Raw genomic sequence first — 16120 nt, 5'->3', positions numbered from 1 at the left:
AAGCCATTCTCTTAAGGTCACAGAACGAGGCTCCACGACCACAAAATGGAACTTTATTCAGTCACAGACACTGACCCTCCATCCAACAGGCCCAGAGGCAAAGGCCTGGGGCCCAGTGCTCCATACCCAGAGCTCGTCCTTGGAGCTCAGCAGGGTAGGACACTGGCTGAGGGCCAGAGCTGTCTCTTGCTTACAGCCTTAGGCCTAGGGTAGCAGCAGCTGTGGCCTGGCCTCTCCCAATGCTGGGGGCTTGGCTCTGTGCCCCAAACCCCTTCCTAACGGTGTTCTATAAAGGACTTAAAAAAAAAAATACAAGCAAAGTGCTTTGAAAAAGGGAGAACACTGGAAACTGTCCAGAACACCGTGAACACCCTATGCCTGCTATGGAGGTGGAGAGAGAAGGGAGAGGTGGCTAGGTGCCTACGGGGCAAGCTGACAGTCTTCATTCTCGTCTGTGTGACTTTAGTCTCGAAAAGTGGATATTCCACCAAGGAACCAAAACACACTCCAGGCTCCCTACAGAAGTGTGCCGGGGCCATGCTGAGCTCCCTGGCAGGTGACCCTGGGTGCTCAGGAGTGGACATGCAGGACAATGGGAAGAGCAAGGGTCATAGCTAGGAAGGACTCTTCAGAGCCCAGACTCCCCACTGAGCTGGGCTGCCAGCTTGGTTCTGAACTTCAGGAACCTCAAAGTGAAGGAAGATGACATCCTTGTTTCTACCTGAGTTGTGCTTGCACAAAGGGGATGTCTTTACCCTCAGGGACATGAAGGGGAGGCCCCATACCTGCCTTCTGTGTCCTATGGAAGAGGACCCACCACATCCTTTCCATCCCTCCCTCCCAGGCCCTTGGGCCCAGCTCTGGCCAGGAAAGGGGGGAGGCAATAAAGGAGGAAGACCACACCTTTCATTTTCTCCCTATGTCCTTATCGTCCATACATCCCAAATACTAGGAAGCTGAAGAAAACAGTGACCCCCACCAGGGAGACAGTGGCAGGTGCTGTGAAAAACTGGCGATAATTGATACGGAAGTACCAGACCACTCCCAAGAGCACCACAAACACAGGCACCATGAGGCTACCCACACTGACACCAAGGCTTGGGGGCTCAGTGGCTGAGGTGGAGGCCAGGGAGGCTGAGGGGCCCGGAACAGCTGACCCTGGGGGTGAGCGGTGGCAGTGAATCACACAGTTGTTGGTAATGTTCAGGGAACGCAGTGTGCGGGCTGGGTCCTGCAGCAGGCGGCCCTGGTAGATCAGTTTCATCTGGCTCTCTTGTCCAGGGAAGTATTTACTGCAAGGATGAAAGAGATATGAGAGACAGAGAATGAGGAATGGGAAGACAAACAGGCATGGATCAACAAAACAGAGCAATGGGGGAAAACTGAAAAGTGGGTTTCAAGGAAATACTCCACCCATCCCTAGTAGGGGCTGGATGTGAAACTTCCCTGCTGCTTCCATGTCTATACCAGCCTCCTCCGAGGCAACCAAGGGCTAAACAGCCTCCCACTTTTCCAGCTCACTCACCTCTTCAGGGCACCAACAGTATCTTCTGGCCTGGCCACAGCCAGCTCCTCGGTGTCATTTAGGAATTTGAGCCGCACATTGATGAGGCCAGAGCTGGGAGGCAGGCAGGTGCTATCCTCAGATCTCAGAAGGTCTTCTGGACTGCTGCTCTCTGGCCCTGCTTGTCTTTTGGGCAGGCCTTGAATGTCAAGCAGATGCTCAAGGCTGGGTTCAATACCACCCCCAGCTCCAGGCTCCCCTGTGGAGTCTCCCCCACCTTCACCAGCCTCTTCAGCCTTCTCATCATTACCCTCTGATGGATGAGGGAGTTCAGTTGACTCTGGGGTGCCTTGGCCCGCCACCAGATGGTCCACATGCCCCAGGTGAAGAACAGATGTGTCGCCAGCTGACACAATAGTGCCCAGGAGCTGGTTGCTACCGCTGTCTGCTACGTAGGTAGAGAGCCAAGCTAAGACCAAGGCTAGAATCAGCACCACCATACCTGCCACCACAGTCACCTCATTACCCACACCCTCAATGAGGGTGACATCAGAGAGTTCCATGGCCTGGCTGCTGACTGGGTCCACACTGCAGGAACAAAGGGGGATAGCATCAGCAGGGCCTATAGCCTATGGGGTTGCAACCAGGTTTCTAGTTTGTTTAGGTTCTAACTGACCCAGCTTCAAAAGAAACGGGAGTTTACTGTCCTGTATAAGGGGGAATAAACCTTCCTAACTCTGGACCCCCAAACTCTAGCTTTCAGGTTCCACACCCTTCTACTCTCACATTCCATCCCCACAGGGAGCATGGATCATCAGGAAAACCTTACAGTTTGTTGCTGTTGCAACTGTTTGTTGTTGTTTTTTTGGTAGATGGGGAAAAACATTCCCTTTTTTGAGCCTGAAGTTTCCCCAGGATTTTTATCACTTGGTCAAGTGACTATGTTCCTTGGAAGAGCCTCCAAGGTGGCCTCAAAGAGACCAAAATGCCTGGAATATTTTATTTTGGGGCCCTTTTGGAGGCACAGTACAACCAGTCTTGCCAGATTATCTCATTTGAACTCTATCTCATTTATGGTCACATATGTAGGTCCAGATGTCAAGAGCCAAAGAAAATTAATTTATCAACAAAAGCAGAGTCAGACCTTCCCAAAGGGACAAAAGAGTTAGAAAACCCCAAAATCCCTGTAAGGGTCATTAGCAGCCATCATACAACAGATATTTTATCTGCCTCCTCTGAAACTCTTCTGGCAAGCACTGGAGATCAAAGTAGGACAGAAACCAGAAAACCACCCTCCTGGGTCACCACAGGCTCACTATTGCAAAACTACAACCCAAGTGGAATGGATTTGGAAAATTCCAAAATAGGTCTCACAATCCATATCTTAATCTTTTTGTACTGTGTAGGTTGTCCCTTGGCAGTTTCTTAGAAAGGTGGGAAGGATCTCGGTTTGCTCCTTCGAGTACCTACTCTTTCCCTTGGAGAATCTACTTTTACAGCTGTCCCTGGGCAAATCCAGTCTAATGATTATCATTACCAGACTATTCTCACAACACCTATAAAACTTCATTATACTTATCTTCCTGTCCGTCCCTCTACAAGATTCATGGAAGACAAGGATCACATGTATTTCTCTATGTACCATGTTACCCAGCATAATGCCATAGCAGTTACTCAAAGAATACCTGTGGAACATATCAATATCTGACTACTTTCCACATCCTTATTTAGTACATGGGCCCTGCAGTCAGAAAGAGAGAGAGAGAGAGACAGAGACAGAGAGAGAGAGACAGACAGAGAGAAAGAAACTAATTTATAATCCTGGTCTTGCTCCTAACTAGCTCTGTAACCTCAGATACTTCTCAGGGACTAAGCTTTCTCATCAGTAAAATGAGGTTAAAAATAGTACCTACCTCATAAGGTTGTTTTGAAGATGACGGGAAATCATCGAAGCAAAATACTTAGCAGAGGGCCTAACACATCGCAATTGTTCAATAAATAAATGGTAGCAATTATTTATCACTCCCACAACTAACCCCTGATGGTAAGGTTAATGTCATTAACCTCGATTTACAGTAAAGGAAATTGACAGGCGAAAACGTCAGGGACACAGGGTACTTTAGTGGGCAGGGGCAGGGCAAGACCTCAGGTCTGCTTCAGAGGCCTTCACTCTCTCTTCAGCCTGTGAGGAACCCTAACCGCGCGGTGAGGGAACGTTCCCAACCCTGCCTTTTCTAAGGCGAAGGCTCCCCGTTTGGGCGGTCCTATTCTTGCGGCGCTGGAGAGGGGTCCGTGGGCCCACCCGAGCCGAAAGGCTGCCTGGCCCGGCCGCGGTGCCCAAGTCTAGTTCTCCCAGCCCATAAGGGGTACAGTCGAATTAGGGGGTCACAAACCATTCACACCCCTCAAACATCGGGGCGGGGTCGGGGGGCTGGGGGCGGAGCTTGAGTACGCGGGGAGTCATGGGAAATTAAGAGGGGATTGGACCGGTACCATGCCTGGATAGGGAAGGAGGTCCTCACCTGAAACGGCCAGACTAAGTGTTTTGACTTCATCAGGCCGGCCCATGGACTCACCTTTCCGTAGGGGCTGGGGGAGGGGCTGGCTATCCCCGATTCTGTCCAGGGTCCAGTCTCTTCCGGCTTCTCCCGGAAGCTGTTAGAATCAGAGATAGGAAGTCCCGCCCCTGCGCCTGGCACTGATGACGCAAAAGATACGTAAGGCGGGCTGACGTAAACGTATTCTTTAAATAAAAGGGACAGGTTTCTCAGCGGAAGGAGGGGCGGAGTCATTGTTGGCGGGATCGTGGCCCTCCCGGGGCAGGGTCACGCCTAGTAGGCGGGCCCTGAGGATATGTGAGCTGAGGGGCGGGGCCAGGAGGGCGTTGGGGTGGTGCTTGAAGGGGGCGTGGTTTTGCGTCTGTAGGACTGAGCGGGCTGTCACCGCTGGGCAGAACCCAAGTGGCGCTTCTCCCTTTCCAGCATTTTTCTTCCGGCCTTTCTCCCAGCCAACCGGGCTGATAGATTTGTTATTGCTTTGGTTAGCGGGATTAGTAAGACTCGTCTCTGTGACCTCCAAGAATTCACCTCAGAGCTAGCCGGGAAACAAATAGGAGACAAGTTAGTCACCGTCCTCAGAGAATGCGGCCCCGGTTAGTGTGGGACTTTGGTAAAATTAAGCGAAAAAGCAATCAAAGAAGGCACAGATTCAGCGCAGGTTCAGAGCACAAGAAAAGCAGGATACCCAAAAAAAGACAGAAAAAAAAGATTCAGCTGCCAAGAACTTGTCCAGATTTTCGCAATTAAATTTTTTTCTAAAGATATGCTGGGGTTTTTGTTTTCTGGTGAACTATTGATTGAAGTATTAATAATGCAGACAGGGGCAAACTCATAAGCGAAGAGCTCAAGTGCTTTTCACCAACAGAACACACTCATGGAATCTGCACTTGGATCAAGATATAGAAAATGACCCACAGCTCCTCTTCTTGTCCTCTTCCATCCACTAACTTAGAGTAGTTACTGTTCTGACTTCTGTCACCATAGATTAGTTTTCTCTGTTTTTGTACTTTGTGTAAATGGTAATGGTAAACTATCTTTGGTATCTTATTCTTTTTTTAAAGTCTTTTTCTTGTAAAATATATATAAAATTTATCATTTTAACCATTTTAAGTGGCCAATTCAGTGGCATTAATTTTGTACACCATTCACAATTTTGTACACCATTGCCACCATCCATTTCCTGTACTATTCACCTTCCTCTCTATTGTACTTTCTGTCTCTATGAATTTGCCTATTCCAGGTATCTCACGTAAGTGGAATTATACACTGTCTTTTTGTGTCTGGCTTATTTCACTTAAGCATGTTTGCAAAGGTCATTCATGTTGTAGACCATATCAAAATTTTATTCCTTTTTAAGGCTGAATAATATTCTGTTGTGAAAATATTAGAGAAAATAATATTCCACATTTTCTCTATCCATTCATCTATTAATAGATATTTATGTTGTTTCCACCTTTGGGCTATTGTGAATAATAGTGCTATGAACACTGATATACAAGTATCTGTTTGACTCCCTGCTTTCAATTCTTTTGGCAACTTTTGATCAACAATATGTTTGTGAGATGAAAGGTAGTCTTTTAATTTCTGCATACATGTAACTTTTGGGTTTAGAGCTTAGTATCTTTATTTTGAAGAACATAGGATGGGGAAGAGCATTATTGTACAATTAAACAGAATTTTGAAGAATGAATAGAGATTTACCAAGCAATGCTCCAAACAGAATAGCAGTTTCAAGGGCTCTCAAATATTTAAGGGAATGGATAAACGAATGAGTTGAACCACTGTTAATGCTTTTGAGAGTTTATTATGTGCCAGGTACTGTACTATATATATTTATATGATCTTATTGTCAATATTTCATTCCCTACTTTTCTCACTTAACTATATACCTTGAAGCTTTTCCATGTCATTGAATATTTTTATGGCATAGTTTTAAATAGCTGCTTAACAGTATTACCTTCCCTGTTGCACCATACTTTTTTTAAAAAAAATTAATCATCTCATTTGAATGGACATTTACATTTTCGGTACTTTGTTTTTAAACAGTGTTTTGATAAACATCTTTGTGTGTCTTTGATGACAGAGTTGTGTATACATCCATGATTTTTTCCCCTGAGGATAAATTCCTGAAACTGGAATTGCTAGGTCAAAGGCTGTTCATATTTTTAAGGTTTTTGATACATGGTACCACATTGTCCTCTAGAGGGTTGTACCTGTTTCCATTCCTACCAGCAGTGTGAGTAGCACCCACTAGTGTTCTCTTCCCACAAAAACATGGTAGAGGCTAGAGAGGAACAGGGAGTAGATGAGTGAGGTTTTAAGAGATGTGAGAATCATAAAGATGTTTATAAGCCAGAGGAAAGAGCAGAAAAGAAGGGGAGAAATGATGATAAAAGTAATCTAAAAGGGGAATAATTGACTGAGCAATGCCCTCTACAGCCATGGAGGGCTGAGTCAGTGCCCGGCTTGCTCTGCGGAATAGGTGAGATATTGGCTGCCTCAGGTAGCTATCAGATCAATCCATTTGTATTAGGTACATACACTCTGTTCCCCAAGCTGCATGGACTCATGTCTGCCATAATATTTATCACACTACAGTTTCATTTTTTTCATTTTTCTGTCTCACTAAATTCGTTGAAGGCAGGAACTTTTTTTTTCTTTTATTATTCCAATATCTGCAAAATCGATCCCAGTGCCTGCATGCATCAGGTACTTACTTGATACTTGATAAAGATTTATTAAAGGAATGATGGATGGATTCAGAGAAGCTGGGGGAAGAAATGGGAAATTTAAGTGGGTTCTCTATCTGGTAGTTGGAAGCAAAGTCATAAGATAGCCATGGTAATGTTGTAGATGAATGGAAAGGAAACAGGATTGGCTAGGGATGAGATAGACTTGGAATGCTCGGTGGCTGGGATGAAGGGTTGGAAAAAAGGATGTGTTGTATGAGTGTGTACAGCAAAGGACAAGATGCAGTTAAGGGTGTTTTGAAAGAGGGACTTTCAGGGTTGAGTTTTTGAGGTTGGGTTTTTTCTTGAGAAGAAAAGCAAGGAAAGGAAGAATTCTGCAGTTGGGACTACATCACTGCACAAAGCTGGTTTCTTTTAAATATAATAATAATTAGAGATTAACAGAGTATTTTAATAGATCTGAACTCCATTGGACATTTTTCATGATGTAGTTCATGAGATGTTTATTTTTCTTAAACTACTGAACTTAGGTATTCTTATACCTTTATGTGCAATTAAGATGGCTATATAATGGTGATGTATCTGTAAATCCTAGAATGTTACTACCTTAACCAAACATATTTATAGTAAATTTGTTTTATGAAAAAACAAAAAAATGCTTGGGGGGATAAATTCGATGGTGGTTAAGAGTACAAACTTGTAACTTATAGTAAATAAGCCATCTCTAGTGCACAGTATAAGGAGTATAGTCTATAATACTGTACTATAATGATGTAATGTGATAAATACTGCTTCGAAAACAATCATAATATATAAATGTATCAAAGTAACACAATGTACATCTTAAATATATAAATTGTAACATCAAATCGATCAAATAAAAAAATTTAAAAGACATACACAAAAAATGTGCTCCTTCCCTAATCACTAGATGTTATTCGTTTCATGATTGCTGAACTGATAGGCAAAAGGTATCTGTTCCTTAATTTGCATTCACTGGATTTCTAGTGAGTTTGAATGTTTTTCATTATTTCATCAACCACTTTGTGAATGAACTGTTTGGGCCTTTTGCCCTTTCTTCCCTTAATTTTTTTTTTTTTTAATTTACAAGAATCCATGAGGACCCCTATGTAAAAAATTTAAACACAGACCAGAAAGTCCCACTAGCGCTCTCCCCTCGCCAAAGGGAATCCTTGGCTATCTGCCTTCCGTCTTTTCCTGTTCATCGACAATGATGGAGTTTGGTTTTGTTTGCTGTACATATTGTATCCCAACCTGTTTTTTCTCTTTAAGAACAGTCTTGAAAATCTTTCCAAGGCATTACGTATGCTGTTCATTTGGAATCTCTCTCCAGTTCTTTCCTGCTGCTGGTACTACTACCTTTGTAAGGGCTGAATTGTATCTCATAGCATGGATTTGTTTGCTAACAAACACCCACTTGCTGAGTTGTTGCAAACAATGCTGGGATGAATATTCCTGTATGCACCAGCCTTTTGTGTAACTGGAGAGCAATGTTAAAGGGTACTGTTGAATTGCCCACCAAGGTGGCAGTTTCCTTCCTACCAAAAAGATATACGAGAACTTATTTCTCCGTATCTTCACAGGCCCTGAATATTACCAGTCTTTAAAATTTCCCCGAATCTAGTGGAAGAATAATATTGTATTGCTCTTTAATTTGCATTTCTCTGATTCTTGGTGACATTGAGTATCATCGTTCATTTACTTGACAGATATTTGAATGTCCACTCTTCTAGGTACTGTATAGGCACCAACTCAACAGTGGTGATAAAACAGATGTTTCTCCTGCCCTCACACATCAAGGGAATACAACCTTTTAGCTTCAGCTACATTTTCTAATATTTTGCCTCTTACTTGTGTTTATGATTTAATATTCTTATAAAACTAAATTTAAGCTTTTTCTGTATCCAGATCTATTAATCTTTCCTTTTATGCTTTTACCCTGGAAAATCTCCTACCCCCAAATAATATACATAATCACATGTATCTTTCATTTTCTTTATACAGGTATCTTGTCATAGTTGTAGTTGTAAATATAACAGAAAAGGCTGAGCTAGGTGGGGTCGGCCTGCTGTGATGGGATGGACAGCTCAGCATCCTCCCCTGAGAATGAGGCTCCCAGCTTGGGCACAGGACTAGAGAGGATTTCTCTGTCTTCTCTCAGGCCTTTGGCTCTGTGAAATTAAAGTGAAAAAGCCCAGAAAAGAGAGGTTGCTGCTCTGCATAACGAGGTAAAAGCTTGTCTTTGTGTTGGTCCAAGGGCATCTCCGCAAATACAACTCCCCACAGAGCAGGGGAGGCTGGGCAACAGCTACAGGAGGACAACCCCAGGACTCCTGACTCATTTAAGCTGCAAGACTCCAGATGGTACTGGGGGTGGAGATCCCAGGATCCCTCAGTGAAAGGACAGGAGTGCAGGCTGTTGGGCGCTCCTCCTCTGTGGTGGGTGCTACAGGCTCAGGGGCTGTGAAGGGGCTTGTGTTATTCTTATACCCTTTTTTCTATCCTAAGAGTAACAGTTGCTCAGTGCAGAAAACTTGGGAACCATAGGAGAGGTCAAAGGAGGAAAAAGAAACATGGAGTGATAGGTATCTCAGCCACATTTCAACCTAACAACATCCACACATTGGTTCTGTGCACAAATCATTTATTTGTATTCATAATAACTGGCTTGGCTTGCAAAGTTTCCTCTTAAAGATAAATGGTAGTACATTTGACTCTGGGACCAGGGGAGGAAGAGAGAGAGAGAGAGACAGACAGACAGACAGACAGAGGAGATAGCTAGTCTTCTTGTCACAGGGCCTCAGAGATCACAGGTGTAGTAACCACTGTTTAAGACACCATGCATCACTGAGGGGGATGGGGGTGGAACACAACCATAAATGGGTCCCAGGCATCATGCATTTATTTCTCCCTCAACAACCATTTACCGAAATGCCTGTTCAAGAAACAAATATAGTCCCAGTCTCAACCTAGTTGAAGCAGACACAGGCTCTTAAATAAGTATGATTCAAAAAAGGCTACCTGCTAGCTTGGTCAAATAGTGCTATTGAGCTTTCTTGGGGATCAAATCAGCTTCAACCAGGGCAAAAAAAAAAAAAAAAAAACCATATGGGAAGGGTATACCAAGGAGGGGGAACAGCATGTGCAAACACCTAGAAGCAAAGGGGAGCGTGGGTTTTAAGACCAGTCCATGAGGTCCTCCCTTCGAATGACAATGACAAGTTGGGCAGAGGCAGTGCAGCTAGAGGCAGAGTCTGTCACTCTTTAGGAAGCTGAACATGAACACTGGTGGCAGAAGATGAGGAGCAACGAGGATCATTGCCTCCTGGCTTGGCCCCAGGGGGACGGAGGGGCCACCGCCCACTTAGGCAAAGGAGAGGAGGTAGGTGAAGGCTGAGTCTGCAGGCCTTCCCACGGGAGAGAGGAGCTGAAGCTCAGGTAAGGTTGGAGGTGAGCAGTTGGCTCAAGAAGCCAGTGGAGGTATGGGCAGGCTGAGGACGGTATGTAGAGTGTGGACATAGGGCCAGGAACTGGTCTTCTAGGGTTGGGGGGACAACAGATGGAGAAAGCAAGACAAGCTATGGGAGCAGCCTGGCACGGTGCTCACTGGATGCGCCCCTCCACGCGCAGCAGCAGGTAGTCCCTAAGGAGTTGGGGCAGTGGAAGGCGGGCAGCGGCCTGTCGGCAATGGCTTCCCAATTGAGCACGCACAGCCAGCCGGGCCAGGTGCTGTAGCTTCCTTGGCTGGTTTACCATGCGCAGGGCAGAGCTGTAGAAGGCTTCATGCTCCTAGGCCAGGAAGGGAACAGGGTCAGATGGCCCAATACTCTGTTGACTCTTGCCCTTCCAACTGGGGGCCACCTAGTGGTAGGGCCCGAGGATTTTGCAACATGCAAAATTTGGCGCATCCTGAAGGGCTCAGAATCAGAGCTAGAGAGGCCCTGCAGGGGTCATGGGAGCTGGAACCACAATGCAGATCCTGGTCTCAGTCACGTCTGCACCCACCCCAACTCCAAAGATCCTGGCACAGTGCCCACTGAGTCAGACATGCCTAATAAATGTGCTGATGTGGGTGAGAGAGAGGCTGGAGAGGTATGTAGAATTAGAGGTTATTTTGAGCTGCTAAGGGATGTGGGACCCTAGAGCCCAGGGATTTCACTCTGCCTGTCCTTCTTCAGCCCGGGGGCCCTCCTGCTCCTCCCTTCAGGAAGCCTGCCCTGGAGGGATAGACCTAGGACCCAACCTTCCTTTCTATCTACCACTCTGGAGTAGACATACCTGCCACAGCTCTGGGAGTACCGCCTCCACCCAGGTATCACAGGATGGGACACAAGGGTAGGCATTAAGCAGGACTTCCAGGGCCCGAGGGAAGTTGGCACAGTGTTTCAGCATCTAGGAATCAAAAGAGGGTCTCAGGGCCACCATGCCTCTCCCAACCAGGAGCAGACTCATGTCCAGCCTAAGCCAAAGCCCTACTTACCCAAATTTGGGAGGCTAAGGTCTTTCGCTCTCCTCATCCTTTTCCCTGCCTCAGTTTACCCCACTTTCAAGAGTACTCCACAACCTCCTGGCCCCAGTCAGTTTCCTTGGGACCATGGTTCTCACTGGTCCTTCCCAAGATGGGGATAGACCTCTGGCCACAGAGTGTGGGTTCTTGGTCTCTTGTTCCCCACTCTTACCCCATGGTGCAGCAATTTCACACACAGGCTTCCCCCACCTAACTGGAGCCTCATTTCACAGGCCCTCCCTACACACCTCAGGGTGCACAGGCTGAGCTCCATAGTCCAACAGCGCCGCGAAGAGGACCTCCGGCTTCCAGTTGGGGGCTTCCTGGACAGCCTGTAGTGCGCAGTCCATGGGTGTGTGGCCCGCTGCATTGGGAACATCAACACAGGCCCCATGGCGCAGCAGCAGCTCAGCCAGGGCCCCACAGCCATTGGCACAGGCGTTGTGCAACGGTGTGTGGCGCTTGCGTCCGGCCGCCCGGGCATCAGCACCAGCCTCCAGGAGCCGGCGCGCCACAGCCTGGTGCTGCCGGCCACTGCCAGGACCCTCGGCCCCTGCGCACGCCGCATTCAGGGCCGTCTCGCCCTGGCTGGTGCGAGAGCCCACATTGGCGCCGTGTGCCAAGTAGAGAGCCACATGCTCCTCCAGGCCTCTTGCTGCCACCACATGCAGGGGAGTGTTCTCGCTGTCCCGCGCAACGAAGTTCACAATTGCTCCTGCCTCCAGCAGCAGCTTGGCGCACCTGGGGGGAGGATACAAGGTGCCAAGGCAAATTCTGAGAGACCAAGGACTGGCCTGGGAACCCTTCACCCTACTTTCATTCCCTACAACCCTTTTTCCCACCTCCCGCACCTGGATGCCAGCCTGGTGCCCATCATCAGACTCCCAGAAGCCTCATGACAGACAGCAAAGCTAGAAGGCCCATCGAAGTCACCAGGAGCATCTTTAGTTTAATTTTCAGATGAAAAACTTCAGACCAGAAAGGTCACAGCACAGCCAAGGACACATGGCAGGTGGCAGGTTGTGGCTACACAGGAATTAGTACTCATTGCCCTTGCCAGAGTCTAACCCAACTCCCCAATCCCACTGGGCCCCCAAGGCCTGGTTCTGAATCATTTGTCAGTGATGAAACATTTTGATAGCATACAAAAAAATAAAAAACCTACTACTGTGTACACTATAAAACACAGAAAATTAAAGTGTATGAGTCGAAAAGTAAAAGAAGTAGAAGGCCTAATGTTTTCCTCCTGCTTCTAAAGTTGAAGACCACCCTCCCAGGCCAGCCACATCCACTCAAACAAAGCAAGGTGCTTGGGGACCCACTCACTCACTTTCCTCAAAAGAAAACGAAACAAATGATAAAAACCAGATTTTAGGAAGCACATGTTTTTCAATCTTCTAGTTCCTGGAAAAATTATAGGCCAGAACACTGTAGGGGCAAATATTCATTATTAACCACCACAGGGTAAACAAGACTTACAATGAACCATATTGATGATGAAATTAAACTAACAGTAATTTATAATTAAAAAGCCAGAATGGCAGCACTGAAACTCAGGAGCAGATCCATCAACCCCAGTGAAATCCTGATGACCAGGTATCCTTCCCCCAAATGGCCAGAATTCCAGCTCTCCTTCAGTGCGCATGTCCGACATGCACTTTGCTCAGTGGCCAAGAGTTGAGTAGCAGCCAGTCATCTATAACTACTGAATTTGTTTCCTCGGTAAATTCTAATCATGGGCTAATTTTTGTTTACAAATACTAAATTTAAATAACATTGGAAAGCTCGCTTAGTAGGACCAGTAAGAGGAACTATTCTCACTTCACTTAAGGATCAAGTGTGCTGGAAAGTACACCATGTGCCCATAAGAGCTCAAGAAAGGGCTGGAAAAGTTAGATCATTTCTGGGTCTATCGCTAACCTAGATTTAAGCTGGGGAGAGGTTCCCAGCAGGTGGACTGTGGAATGTCTCTCAGGAGCCCTTGACTCCTTACCATGGGCAGCCTGTCAGTGCACCTGATTTATAAAAGTGCTACTACCATCATGAGGGGATCCAAGAAACTGTTGACCTTAAAAAGGTAGGAGGAGGAGGTGTCTGGAGCCTCATACTAAGGTTGGGAAACACCTTAGTATGCTAGATCTTTCTTGAGGTCTACCTCAAAACATCTAGGAATTGGGCTACAGAGTAATCACAGGGAATAAAAGACTGCAGTTGGAACAGGGTCCTCCCAAAAAGCAACAGCATTTCTGCCTCCTGGGCTTAGTTGATATGACCTTAGATAATTCACTAAACCTTTCCGAGACTCAATTTTCTCATCTGTAGAATGAGACCTGTGTTCCAGGTTGTTGTGAGGACATAAGTATATTAGGTGCTCCTCCCCTTCTCCTGGCCACGTGAGCTGGAGACACACACACACACACACACACACACACACACACACACACACACCCTCCCCAAACCATTTCAGCTCCTGGGCACCTACTGCAAGGATTCAGGGGCTGTGCAGAGGTGCAAGGGGGTCGTGCCTTCCTCAGACAACACATTGGCCTTGGCACCGAAGGTCAGCAGGAGGCGCACACAGTCAGACTGGGCCTGGGCACAGGCCTCGTGCAAGGCTGTCCGGCCTCCAACACGAGCATCCAGCTCGGCTCCCTGCTGGATGAGGTGGCGGGCACAATCCGTGTAGCCTCGGGCTGCAGCGATGGTGAGAGGCACTGTCTGCTTGGTTTTTGGGGTCAGCACCCAGAACCCTGAGGAGAGCAATGTTGGGGGTGGGATATGAGACTGGCAGGCAGGGCAGGCTATGGTGAACTGCTAACACTGGCCTTCCCTTGGCACCCCTGGCTGAGCACAAATGCTGTGCCAGGCTGTGCCTGTGGAGAGTGGCTCACTCACCCTGATTTGGGAGTGTAAATTGGAACAGCCTTTTAGAACAGTTTGTCAGTCTGTAACAAAACATAGTATGTGTGTCATAGAGAAAAAGCCATAAGGGCAACTAGTAGGGTGAATTCTGTTAAGGAAACATCTGGGTCTTTGAGCTACTGATGGAGTCCTTGGCTCTTTTGGTTCCCTTGGGGCTCTGGCACTAGGGATGGGGGAAGTTATGCACAGGAGATCCTGGAGCTGACCTTGGAAGTAGCCAACGACCAGAGCTGAAGAAGCCATGAGTTTGAAGTTCTAGGGCACTTCTGGGGTGGGGAGGGTGGGGGTGGAAGTGGGGGGAAATGTGGAGGTGGAGAATTAGAGGTGGGAGTGGGGAAAGGAAGAGTGGGGAGAGGAGTTGATCATGGGACTGTTGTTGATTAGAGTTATAGAAATGGCCAAAGACTTGTTTAAGGGGCATAGATGCCTAATATTCAACTGTAAGTTGTTTGCATTATAATTTGCATTAAGGTTTGCATTAAGGTTTCCTAAATCTTGGGTAAAGCATATTTTATTATTAGGATTGAAATTAAGGACAAGTTCCAACTGAAGGATGATGGACATGCTGTTGGACAAGACTGGGATGCCCTGGGTAGTCACTAACCAGGGCACATCTCTAACACTTGAAGCTCTGGGTAGTCACTAACCAGGGCACATCTCTAACACTTGAAGCCAAGCAGGAATCTGGAGCCTGTTGTAACTGTGAGAACAAACTCTCCAAGGATTTTGAACCCCCAAATTCATGTGTTGGAAGCAATCACTTGTCAATCTTAAGAGGTATTTGGTTTACAGGGATAAACCCTCCTGTCAGAATAGATTCTAAGGAAATAGGTTGGCAAATACACAAAGATGTCCATCATATATTTACATAAAATAATTTTTTAAAAAGGAACCCAATTTATCCAATCTATTCGGGGGCTAGTTCTATAAATCATGGTATGCCCATACAGCAGAATTTATACATCTATTTAAAATATTGTGTCGACTTTATGTGGTTATTGACATAGAAAGATGTTACATGAAAAATCAGGTAATAAAATAGCACATAGATTATAATTTCATTCTGTAGACAAAAAAATGTATGTGTGGATGTCTAGTCAAAGAAAAAATTGCTTAGAATATAACTGTGCTCCTATGTAATTTATGTGTTAATATAACTTTAATTCTGGTAAGGCATACAAACCACTAACTATGCCTCATCTCTGTTTAGGAGGGAGCAGTGGGAAGGGATGGTCTAGTCTGTGGTCTGAGGGAGGGGATGGGGCTAAGGCTCTCCCCTTCTCCCCCCCCCCACACCGCTTCCCTCTTCCTCCTCTTCTGTCCCGGTCTGGTGCTCCCTACCCTGTTCAGCTGACCAGGCAAGCTGGTTGCTCACAGTCTCCACAATCATGTTGGCGGTGTCTTCATCTTGGAACAGGGCTTGGACCTGTTGCAGGTCGCCAGAGAACAGGGCACTGTGGACCACTGGGTCTCGGCAGGAGTGGCGTGGCCTGGTGAGCCGGGCCCGGGAACTCGGGGGGCACCTTCTGTTCCGGCCTTGCTGGGCTGCTGCCCGGCGCCGATCTTCCCACTCCAGCCACTCCCGCTGTAGGCGGAGAGAGCGAAGTGTGGAGGAGGCGAAGGGAAAGGTCTCCTCTGCCATGCGGAGGGGCCCAGGGGTCTGGTCAGTGGCAGCTGGGCACAGCCAAGTCCCCTCAGCCTGACTACCACCCTTGCTCTGAGGAGCCACTCTGCCCCCTCACCCACCCATGAGCAGCTGAGGCTATAAATAGGCCCTTCACTGCTCTGGTAAACACTGTCTGGTCAGAGTCCCGGTCCTGGTGCTGAGAAGATATTGGGCCAAGCCCCAACCCAGAGCTAGGGCCAGCCCTTGCCCCTGCTGATACCCTCCACTTGGGCAGCCAGCCCACAGATGAGG

At 47.0% G+C, this 16120-nt stretch overlaps 2 protein-coding genes across 7 annotated transcripts; both read right to left on the bottom strand.

The window, feature by feature from the left end:
- Positions 1–36: 36 nt before the first annotated feature.
- TMUB2 (transmembrane and ubiquitin like domain containing 2) lies at positions 37–4212 on the bottom strand. 6 transcript variants are annotated; one of them, XM_016139702.2, is made up of 4 exons: positions 4027–4136; positions 3418–3477; positions 1526–2092; positions 37–1292 (listed from the first exon to the last, which is right to left on the bottom strand). In XM_016139702.2, the coding sequence occupies exons 2-4, from the start codon at positions 3450–3452 to the stop codon at positions 926–928; spliced, it is 969 nt and encodes a 322-aa protein (XP_015995188.1). In that variant the 5' UTR covers positions 3453–3477; positions 4027–4136; the 3' UTR covers positions 37–925. The 6 variants fall into 6 exon arrangements, with proteins under 6 accessions (XP_015995188.1, XP_015995189.1, XP_015995192.1 ...); XM_016139703.2 differs by having other exon boundaries at positions 4081–4098; XM_016139706.2 differs by lacking the exon at positions 4027–4136 and having other exon boundaries at positions 1526–1703; positions 1815–2092; positions 3418–4010.
- A 5200-nt stretch (positions 4213–9412) lies between these two features.
- Positions 9413–15915, bottom strand: ASB16 (ankyrin repeat and SOCS box containing 16). Its single transcript, XM_016139637.2, has 5 exons — positions 15544–15915; positions 13763–14030; positions 11529–12021; positions 11052–11165; positions 9413–10562 (listed from the first exon to the last, which is right to left on the bottom strand). Exons 1-5 carry the CDS (start codon positions 15842–15844, stop codon positions 10377–10379), a joined length of 1362 nt encoding a protein of 453 aa, XP_015995123.2. The 5' UTR covers positions 15845–15915; the 3' UTR covers positions 9413–10376.
- Positions 15916–16120: the final 205 nt, after the last annotated feature.

Source organism: Rousettus aegyptiacus, unplaced genomic scaffold (assembly GCF_014176215.1).
Source record: "Rousettus aegyptiacus isolate mRouAeg1 unplaced genomic scaffold, mRouAeg1.p scaffold_m13_p_6, whole genome shotgun sequence".
In the NCBI taxonomy this organism is placed as follows: Eukaryota; Metazoa; Chordata; class Mammalia; order Chiroptera; family Pteropodidae; genus Rousettus; species Rousettus aegyptiacus.
The sequence above is the reverse complement of the archived record's forward strand: the minus strand, read 5'-3'. Positions and strand labels throughout refer to the sequence as shown.

Excerpts from the sequence above, each read along its gene's own strand:
- ASB16 (XM_016139637.2), bottom strand. The coding sequence starts at position 15,844 with ATGGCAGAGGAGACCTTTCCCTTCGCCTCCTCCACACTTCGCTCTCTC. Across the intron at positions 14,031-15,543 it reads TGCCTGGTCAGCTGAACAGG|GGTTCTGGGTGCTGACCCCA; the intron begins GTAGGGAGCACC and ends TGCTCTCCTCAG. Across the intron at positions 12,022-13,762 it reads ACAGCCCCTGAATCCTTGCA|GTGCGCCAAGCTGCTGCTGG; the intron begins GTAGGTGCCCAG and ends TCCTCCCCCCAG.
- TMUB2 (XM_016139702.2), bottom strand. The coding sequence starts at position 3,452 with ATGATTTCCCGTCATCTTCAAAACAACCTTATGAG. Across the intron at positions 2,093-3,417 it reads CTTCAAAACAACCTTATGAG|TGTGGACCCAGTCAGCAGCC; the intron begins GTAGGTACTATT and ends TTGTTCCTGCAG. Across the intron at positions 1,293-1,525 it reads ACTGTTGGTGCCCTGAAGAG|TAAATACTTCCCTGGACAAG; the intron begins GTGAGTGAGCTG and ends TCATCCTTGCAG.